The sequence below is a fragment of the Sinohyriopsis cumingii genome, unplaced genomic scaffold (assembly GCF_028554795.1).
Source record: "Sinohyriopsis cumingii isolate HCF-2022 unplaced genomic scaffold, ASM2855479v2 utg000349l, whole genome shotgun sequence".
NCBI classification, from domain to species: Eukaryota; Metazoa; Mollusca; class Bivalvia; order Unionida; family Unionidae; genus Sinohyriopsis; species Sinohyriopsis cumingii.
Genome location: NW_028315889.1, coordinates 3,909,352 through 3,920,564, shown reverse-complemented (window position 1 = coordinate 3,920,564; position 11,213 = coordinate 3,909,352). Strand labels below are relative to the sequence as shown.

The window sequence follows — 11,213 nt, the reverse complement described above, 5'->3', positions numbered from 1 at the left end:
AAAGGATAATCACGTGTTAAAAACAGTCATCAGCAATTCAAATTTTCTTTTTTGTAAATGAAGAAAATAAGACCCTGAAGCTACGAAATAAACCAGTCGCTTTGCATATAAGACTGAGACCCTACTGATGTGAGATGAGCCACACAATAAGTCCGGGGGTGGGATTATTTGGGGCTGAAGTTGGATGGTAGACCTTTTGATAATATCAACTCTATGAAGAAAAAGAAACATGTCAGTTAAGACTGAGTCATAGAAAAGAACACATGCAGTTCCCATTGAAAATAAAGTTAAGAGGCAAACCAAGACAATTTCGTGCAGAATCAAATTTCCAAGCCTATCTATCCCTCACACAGACGCATGCAGTACAAACACATTTTGTTGGCATAAGAAATCATTTTCTCATTTCAAGCTTTTTACAAAAGCTGTCATGAATGTAACGACGGATTTTAAAAAATATAAAATCCTATTGAATTCGTAGCTGAAATTAAAATATTTTAATTGTACGATAAAGAATTATATAACGATACCTATGCCTACAAATATTATATAAAAATATGATAGCAAGCTTCATACTGAATAACTAACGTTTCAAACATAAGTAAACGTTTATAAATTTTAACTTTTCAACTTGATCGACTATTTCACATCCCAAAACCGGTTTATTTCATTATATATAAGTTTTCGTTCGAAAATATGCAAATAACACATAGAATTCAAGTCCAAAATCCATCTATTTGCTACCGTGAGTGAGATGAATGAAAATATTAATGTATTAGTATTTTGTGTATTAAAGTACTTTATAATTGTTTCATGTTATGGATGTCACATTTTTGGTTGTAATTATTCGTAAAAGAAATGAATGGATCACTTCTTCTTAGTGTATTTCTTCCAGTCAGATGTTGGATTTAAGTCTTGTTCTGTGCATTTGACCGACTGATGTTAGATGTTATATGTATTTAACCGGCTGATGTTGGATATAAGTCTTGTTCTATGTATTTAACCGACTGATGTTGGATGTTGTATGTATTTGACCAACTGTCGTTGGATTTAAGTCTTTTTGTGTATTTGACCGATTGATGTTGGATATTCTGTATTTGACCGACTGATGTTGGATGTTCTATTTATTCGACTGATGTTGGATGTTATGTGTATTTGACCGACTGATGTTGGATGTTCTATGTATTCGACTGATGTTGGATGTTATGTGTATTTGACCGACTGATGTTGGATGTTGTGTGTATTTGACCGACTGATGTTGGATGTTATGTGTATTTGACGGACTGATGGTGGATTTAAGTCTTCTTCTATGTATTTGATTGACTGATGTTGGATGTTGTATGTATTTGACCCACTGATGTTGGATTTAAGTCTTGTTCTATGTATTTGACCGATTGATGTTGGATGTTCTGTATTGACCGACTGTTGTTGGATGTTCTGTATTTGACCGACTGATGTTGGATTTAAGTCGTGTTCTCTGTTTCGAAAATGGAGTCTTTATTGTGTGCTGCTTTTGATTCCAAAGACACTTTAAAACTTGTGTTATTTGTTCATTAAATCCATTAGGATGATATGAGCCAACAGCATTACCAAATGACCGGCTTTTTCTGTTTACACATTTGCCGTCACATCAATTCTAACGAGTAAAGAGACTTTCTCTTAATCGAATCAACTGGCCCGCCTTCCCCATTCAGTTTGAATGGAGCATATAATTGTTCAACATAATACACTCTAAATGAACTGGAGCTAACGCAGTGCAACACGGCTAAACCATTTCTGATTGGTTTACATACCCGAGATTGATTCCGAAAAGGAAGTCTGTCATGGAGAAGAAAAACTGGCCAATCAAGGAAGCTATAGGATCGAGGTGGTGCAGACCATGTCTTTTAGTAAGTGAATACAAAGTGACAGCCATGTGTTTGATGGCGTTGCCATTTAATTATTCCAAAGTGACACTTGATGTTTACATTTCTATTTCGTGTTAAATACCGAACCAGGGCCAGAGTTTCCCAGTTTTATTTCCACCATGAGGCTCAGAATCTGAGATTGGGAACATTAGCTTTAGAAAAGAGAATATTACAGCCATATAGGATCCATACTATCAGCAGCCAAGGTAAAAACTTTTAGCATTTTTATTTATAACTTGCTACATTAGGGTACTAAAAGCAAAGAAAAGAAAAAATCCAAACAAATACTTTGAAAATTAGATACTTTGAGTCCCGCTTGTTTCACTGATGGGTCATATTTTTGTACCATAATCGCTTGGGATAGAATAGTCAATTAAATCGTAACTAATTTTATATACGTGTGAGTGGCTTTTTACATCTTTATTTTCTAAAACTTCAAGTAATATGCAAATCAAATATAAATTCATTTGCTTTATACTCCTTGGATACGTTACTGACTGAATGATCTACGAATTACGATAATAGTTACCTGTGTGTGACTTCCATCAATACGTACTTGCCATTTATTTAGTTGAAAATTAATACCTGTGTGTGACTTCCATCAATACGTACTTGCCATTTATTTAGTTGAAAATTAATACCTGTGTGTGACTTCCATCGATACGTGCTTGCCATTTATTTAGTTGAAATTTAATACATGTGTATTATGAAAAGTCACTGCATTGGAAATTTTTATTATGCAATATTACAAAAACGAACCTTCATTTTTTTAAATTAATAAATATGTTTATGTCGTACAGATTTACAGTTGGCCTTTATGTGTAAACAGCGATCCCCTGATTTTCTACTTATAACTTTTTAAATTATTCCTAGACCGCATTTGATTAGTTATAGAAGTATGGTGTATATTAGTAGCTTGTAGTCCTTGAAAAGAAAAATTTTCAATTTTGAGTTTAATATAAATTTAGCTCCAATCTGATAATGTAAGTTGGATATAATTAAGAAAGTCATTCCCTGCCTCATTACTCACTTTGAATACTTTTAGCAATGTCTTCAGCTACCGCATGAAATGAAACCTGGTCACAATAACAACAACAGCAGCATCAGCAGCAGCAACAAAAACAACAACAACAACAACGGCAATAATAATAATAATAATAATAATAATAATAATAATAATAATAATTTAATAATAATAATAATAATAATAATAATAATAATAAAACTCAACTATCAGAGTTGTGGTGCCGATTCATTTTAATTCATTTAGTGAAAATTGTGTTATCGAATGACAGGGTATAAATTACTGTTGAAGAAAAATGATGGCAAAGAAAATAAATATTTATAATTTTTATTTTATAACCTTAAGTAATTTTGTGTGAAGCAAGTGATATGATTTTAATTTAGAAAATATGGGCATGGGATACAACATTATTCAATGCTGCAATAAATTTTGCAACTGATGAAAACTTCTGTCTGCTGTTGGATAAATTTGTATCACATATATCCATAACTTCAATCAGAATTTTGACACATATAGTTCAATCATGTAAACATAAGGTAGATAATTTTAAGATGTACGATAAAACTTGTAACTTCAATTCTCTAACTTGCAATATTTGTGTGCCTACGTGGTGCTCTACAGGGTCTACATCTTATTAAATGCACGCTTTAAACACTATTATCGACACCCTCTTTGCCAAATCAGGTTTAATGAGGACTTCGTCATATATCGAGATCCTATAGTAAAGAAATTGTAATGCCTTATTTACACAGTGACACGAGTGTTACAAATCACTGTACTAAAAATATAAAAAGATATGGTATTCATATACATTAAAGATCCACCCCGAATAGAATGATATCTGGAAACCAAAACAAGTGAATGTTTTTTTTTTTTAAATTAGTAAACAATTTAGCGTAGAATGTTAAATCTTATGCATTTATCGGATAAACTCAACATAAGCTAGGTATGACAACCTAGACCCCTGAGATACGTTCATTCTATTGAAGTATGAAATAATCTATGTAAAGCTTGAAAATGTAATTTCGTATTTCAGTTTCTATATTCCAATTTCGGTTTGAACGTTATGCATCTTTGTTGAAAAATTCTCTTGCTTACACATTTCGTTTTCCGTATCACAATGTCCCATCCGATTGCAAAGCATGATTTGTAATAGAAAATAAAAATATCACGAAAGTGAATGTCGTGATCCCTTCATATAGTTCTAGCAGACAAGAAAATCTGTAGTATCAAATATGTTAAACGGTATGAAATTATAAATATACAAATACATAAATCGGTTGCTTGGTCCTAATATGTCTAAATCTTCGAAACATTCCACAAAAAAATTTGATAAATATTTTTCCTAAACACTAATATTGGACAAACATCTAGTCGAAATCATTTTAATACAATGTACATGAAAAACAAATTCCAAAATTCTCGAGCCATATGAACATTTACAAATGACATATAATACACCATTACATAATATTCAAGTCACCATGACATCAAAAGAATTCATAATGCCAAATGCTTATTATTTTCATTGAGTTCATTTCTCCTGGCAAGAAACCGTTTTCTCAACTTGTAGAATGTATCCTAAATTACACTGAATGTGTCGACATTTTATCCCACAGGGAAACACAGTTACGAGTAGATCACAACACGTTCATGTAGTATGATTATTTTATGAATGTTACTTACACAAAAAAAAATTTGTATGGTGCATTTAAATGGAGCATACCTGATTTTTACTGCAACACCTTGCTGCTTGTTCTCTTGCACCGCATTCTCAAATACTTGTATATATTTGCGTTTTTACCTCTGATATTAAGTTTTCGAATGGAAATGAAGAAACACTTTTCTTCCCTCACATAAATAGATAATAGCTGTTCACCTAATATGATGGTGGATATTTCACAGTACGTGAATTTTCTTTGAAGCCATCTATTGTATTAATGCGTGCCTACATTGAAAGGAATTCAAAATGGTCTAACCGACGTATTCCCTATCATTTGCACTACAAAAATCAAATTATGGTGATTTTGTTTCCACGCCCTTTGGTCAATACTTTCTAAGACAAGCTTTGCACAAAATGTCAACAATTTCTGAAAATCTCTCTTATTACACAATCATCAGATTTATTATTATTATCGATAGTAGTAGTAGTAGTAGTAGTAGTAGTAGTAGTAGCAGCAGTTAGAGTACTGAACGCAAATTCCTACGCAACATGATCATGAAAGATGAACATAACATTTTTAATTCTGCCTAAACAACAGGCGTCAAATGAATTTTCAATCCATTTCTTACTTATGGGTGCAATATGGAATGCACAGCTAATTTTGTACACGATGACTGTATAGTTTCATGACATATACATAAATAAATTATAGCAAATTAGATTATATGTTGCACAACTATGGCAAATGATCAGTTATATATATATATATATATATATATATATATATATATATATATATATATATATATATATATATATATATATATATATATATATATATATATATATATATATTTACACACACACATGAGAGTGTCTACAAATTCCAAACTATGCATTTTGTGTCACTTCCTCTTTTTTCATATTCAGTTCTGAAAAAGGACTTTTCTTGATTGAGTAATTCATGCTTGATCCAATTTTAAAATATTTGTGAATTATGCTACACCATTACTTTGACCAATGCATGAGTGTTGTCTGTATGAGAGCACGCGCTTGGAGCTTGTATTCCAAATGGACTAATTGAATACTACGTATCATGCTACATGTCTGCGAAAGGATGTCCCAGTGCTAGACATAACTATAAGCTGCCACAATGAAAACATCGTAGCGATATGACTGTTAAAATTGTTAAAGCAACGTTAAAAATCCAAATCACACATTATTATTGTTATTATTATTATTATTATTATTAGCATACTGAGACAAAATTATGAATGGTAGGTTACCTTATGGAAACAATACCAATCTTTTGATTATGTGCATCTTCAGAATGATATCTTACTAAAATGATTTTGATGACCCAACATCCATCTTAACTTAATGTAGTTAAGAACTGCTTGGTTGTTCTTTAAAATATTTCAGCTTCTTATGTTTCTACCATTGTTGGGTTTATTTATGAGTTTACCTTATTTTGACATAATCGTAAAGATATTTTGATAATAGTAGTTCCCGTGGAAAAGCAACAACGCAATATTCATGAGGGAAAAAAACTTACATATCTAAATTCAATTTGCAGAAGTTCGGAAAGTGACTTCCGTTACTGTTTTAAAATTCTCATATTTCTAAGTCCACATTCAATGGAAGAAAATACATGACCAACTTGAAACTGAAATTGGCGCCTGAATTTAACTAACTATTCAATTACTTTTCTCCAATCTTCAAATTTTTAATTTAAATTTCAGAAACTCTCAACTGGAGATGGTCGGAGAAATTGCCCTATCTGGTACAGCGAGAGACAGCATGGGACAAAGGAAACCGAGTCTTACATTCTCCATAGAAAAGATTATAGGATCATCGCCGAAAAAGAACAGAGCTGAACCTGATGAAGATAAACGCACGGAAAGGTTCTTAATGACAGGAGAAGAACGAATGGGTCAGGATGCGAGAAGTGTGGACCCAGACAACAGAGACAACAACGAGGGGGCGAAAATCCACGAAACTTTTAAACAGACTTTTCTGGCAGCCCAATATCAGCAAGCGACAGCGGCCGCGGTGTTAAACGTGGAGATGCAGAGAAGACCGTCTCATTCATATGATGGTAGAAGTATCCAAGATGTGACCTTGTGGCCTTATCTCCACCCAGCCTTTGTCTTTGGCAGACTTCCTATTGATGAGTACCGTGCACAAATTCTGCAGCAGTTGGCCCTTTCACAACAATATCATTTCGGTATGAAGGACTGCTCCTTATCTGCCCTCGAGCTGTACAAGTTAGCTAGTACTCAGTACTCCAGTCAGAAGGGACTCCACAGAAGGTTAGAGATGGATCAGTCACAGGGGACTTTCCACGGGAAAAAGACTGCTACAGTAGTAGATGCACGGCAAGCTAGTGGTGTTGAAAGAGATACCGATAACGGTCAGATAAAGGATTCAGATAGAAACATTGATACTGAAGATTCTAAAAATGAAAATGCTATATTGAAATTTAAAAAGTCTACTATCAAATCCCAAAAAACTTTCAAGTGTCCAGAATGTGGGAAAGTGTTCAATGCCCACTATAACTTGACCAGGCACATGCCTGTGCACACGGGAGCTCGACCATTCATATGTAAAGTCTGCGGAAAGGGTTTTCGGCAGGCCAGCACACTATGTAGGCACAAGATAATTCACACATCAGAAAAACCCCATAAGTGCAACACATGTGGAAAGGCGTTCAACCGCAGCTCCACTCTTAATACTCACATGCGAATTCACTTAAACTACAAGCCATATGTGTGTGAATATTGCGGAAAAGGATTTCACCAAAAGGGCAATTATAAAAATCATAGATTGACCCACAGTACTGAAAAACAATACAAGTGCAACATTTGTAACAAAGCCTTCCATCAGATTTACAATCTCACCTTCCATATGCACACACACAATGAGAAGAAACCGTACACATGTAACGAATGCGGGAAGGGATTCTGCAGAAACTTTGATTTGAAAAAGCACATGCGCAAACTTCACGATGGGTCATCGGCAATGAAGGGTTTAAACTCGTCCTCTGATATGCAAACATCAAGCACCTGTCTGAGCCTAACTCACCAGGGTCTGTTTCCCACTCATGCGAGCATTAGGGGGCAAAATGTTCACGGACAATTTTTGACTGGACGCCAGAACCTTATTCCACAAACTTCACCATTCGCGTGTCAGAGAAACATGCTATCTCCTTACTTCCTTACCCCAGGTGCTTCATCACTGCTTCAAAAAATTTCTTCCTTGATTTAACAAGTTCAACAGCTGCATATGGACAAGAAATTCATTCAACCATACAGCACACAAATGAGCGTCACACGGAGCAGCAGATAAAAGACATTGTTCTGCGGATCGTGTTGAAATGATGTATACTTAAGCTCGTTTTCAGGGCTGTGAAAGATATAACATAAGGTCGTAGAGAAGTTTATTTACATTATTGCTTCTACGAAATTTAATTCACTTCTGTGGTTTTTGTCAATATATTTTGAACCAAAGCATTTTCCTCACAACCGGTGCATTAGATAGCATTGTATCTATGCTGGAATATACATCTTCCACTACTGTCATTCAAGTCTACGTTCTTGAAGTCAGCAATCATAAATTGGTAAGGTCTTTCTACACATATCAAATTTGGATGCTTCATTTACATTGCTTCAGATGGACCGCATGACCACTTTGTATTAGGATGTATATGTTCATGTAGTATAGTGTCCGATTATTGTTACAAGAAATAATTGCTAGCAAAAAATAAATTTAATTCGATTTCTTTCAACGATGCAATGGAAATGCATCTTTATGCAGTATGATGTTATAAATTAATGTGTTTTCATGCAAAAGAAGTATATGAACTTACGTGTATTCAAATAACTAACATGACGCTTATGTGAATTAAAGTTGTTTAAAACAAATATATTTTTATTTCATCAACTATTCGTACTTGCTATTCTAGAAGAGGTCACATTGTATGTATGTATGTATGTATGCATGTATATATATATATATATATATATATATATATATATATATATATATATATATATATATATATATATATATATATAAAAATCTTCTTAACTTACCGTTCATCAGTATTTCTACCCATTAATCATATTATGTAAGGTCTTCCTTTTACAATTCACGGAATGTGTTTATATGGGTACCAAATAAGATAGCATATTAGTCATTGTTCCTATCGGAAAAGAAAAATAATTTTACTTACCGCTAAAAACATTCCCTGGATTTGTAGACTTGAATAAAAGTTATACTAAAAATAAACTGATAAAAAACTACTTGGGTTTTTCGAAGTCTGTCACAAATAAATTAAAATAAAATGCACATTTTCTTGGGTTTTTTGTCCTTTGAAACAGAAGTGGGAAATGGGAGGGACAGGTCAGTGATAGGTCACGTGTTCCATGCATCTGACGTATCGAACACAATGAATTAGTTCTTTATGAATTAGGTTTCAAGCTTAATTAATTCCGTTTGAATATGCCTTGTTTGAAATATTATTGAGTGCCCCCAAAGTTTTAAGCATTTATGGAATTTCTATAATTACATTCATTATGAAAGTTCGAAAGTTGGTATTCTATTGTTATCAAGATTCACCTCTTGTTACCACCTCACTATCGTTATCACACACAAACACAAGCATGCACACACACACACACACACACACACACACACACACACACACACACATGTGATCTGTAATTTTTAATTGAAGATGGATGATTAAGCTTACACTGTATTGATAATGTGAAAGACATCGTGCTTACATTAGATAAAAAGAGAAGTTTTAATACTTAAGTCCACAAATTTCTAGCTACATTATATCTATCAGAGATGGGCAGTACAAACAGAACACACTAACCCAACAAACTAGAAATAAAATTATGGACATGAAAAATTACGTAAATTTCAGACAGAAAACAAGTACGCTTCTTAAAATCGTCGGATGATTCGCAGTCTTACAAAAGAATACATATACTTAGCGCATTCACATACGCTAGTAAAGAACAATAACATGATGTGTATTTGTAAAAAAAATTTGATCAGATATTTTTCGGAAAGTTGGATTTGGCCAGATTATGTATCACAACATTGTGGACGCCGCCTTAAGATATGTGACGTATCGATAGAAAAATACCGCGGTAAACATGTATACCGGTAACACCGTGATCTCTAGTGTATGCATGTATGTATGTATGTATGTATGTATGTATACATACATACATACATACATACATACATACATATAATAAAATGACTTATATGGCTTTTGAAAGTGTTGGTATAAAGCAATTTGACAAACCCATGCAATTGGTATACCAACTAGTGATCCACCCAGTGCACATTTATACTCATATGTAACTATTGTTTCAACATTAGATTATATTTCAATAGTAGGCGATCGCTTCTAAATCTGAAATTAATATCCACTAATTAGCGTTGTAATAAAATAAGAATAAAATAATACCCGTTTTCTATATGAATTAAATATGAAACTGAATTTCACTTAAATCTCTCTCTCTCTCTCTCTCTCTCTCTCTCTCTCTCTCTCGTGCGTAAGGGAGATAATAATAAGTATGTGGAGTAAGACAAAAAAGATAAAGAATTTACACCAAGTATCCTACAAGAGACTGAGATTTCGTAATGGCTAGGCGTACACTTTCCACGGAGTTTTAATACAGGGTTCACAATGCCAGTTATACCAAGTTGCAACAGCCTGCAGCCTGTCAAGATTTGTACGGTGCGTTTATTTGTAACAAGGAATGCATATACTGTAATCCCATTGTTTTGTTTATTTTTCTTTCTTTCTTCATGATTTATAAAACCTATTAATATGTTCTAAACAAATATTGCTTAATATTAAAATGTCCGAATACTGATTTACCCTCCCTCAACCTTTTTCGATCACTGTGTGGGCTGGTAAGGCAGCAGACTAATGGACCAATAAAGAAACATCGGGATGGGCAATTGAATGAATGCCTTGATGGTAAGCTTCCCCAACCCCCAACACCATCTGTCTGTCTGTCTGTCTGTCTGTCTGTGTCTCTGTCTCTGTCTCTCTCTCTCTCTCTCTCTCTAGAACAAAGATACCAGTGAAAATCCATTTAAAAACGAGCGTGGCGAATTTTCATCTGAATGTCATGAAACGATGTTTCTGGTCTATGAATGGTGGAAAAATGTAGTCACACGAAGCAACAGGAAGGGGAAACTTAGATACGAAGGATAGAAACAACTGCATGGATGGTAGTAATGTTAATTAAATCATAATAATGACTTAGATTAACCGTAAATTCATTTAAATGACTGAATTACTTATTGCCGCTTACTCATTTCACTTAGTTTACATTTTCAACTCATTTAAAAATGCCCGTATGTGAAAGCCAATGTTCGAGTAGTTAATCATGCTGTGTTATAATTTTCTAATTTTTCAACTTAAACCATCTTTCTAGTTTAAATCATAAGTGTGTCTTATATTTATTTAATCAATTTTAATGAAAAGAAGTACAAAAACCAAACGAAGCAGCTTATTAATTGCGACTATTCGCTAAAGGTTAGGAACTACATTTTGTAGAGAACACTTTAGACAGAGCTGTGCAGA

General features: G+C 33.6%; 1 protein-coding gene across 1 annotated transcript; it reads left to right on the top strand.

The window, feature by feature from the left end:
• Nucleotides 1–6,362: 6,362 nt before the first annotated feature.
• Nucleotides 6,363–8,469, top strand: LOC149774339 (uncharacterized). The gene has a single exon (XM_089945432.1). It carries the CDS (start codon nt 6,392–6,394, stop codon nt 7,856–7,858), a length of 1,467 nt encoding a protein of 488 aa, XP_089801558.1. The 5' UTR covers nt 6,363–6,391; the 3' UTR covers nt 7,859–8,469.
• The last annotated feature ends 2,744 nt before the right edge of the window (nt 8,470–11,213 follow it).

Bases quoted from the DNA above. Each gene is read 5' to 3' on its own strand.
- LOC149774339 (XM_089945432.1), top strand. From the start codon at position 6,392: ATGGGACAAAGGAAACCGAGTCTTACATTCTCCATAGAAAAGATTATA.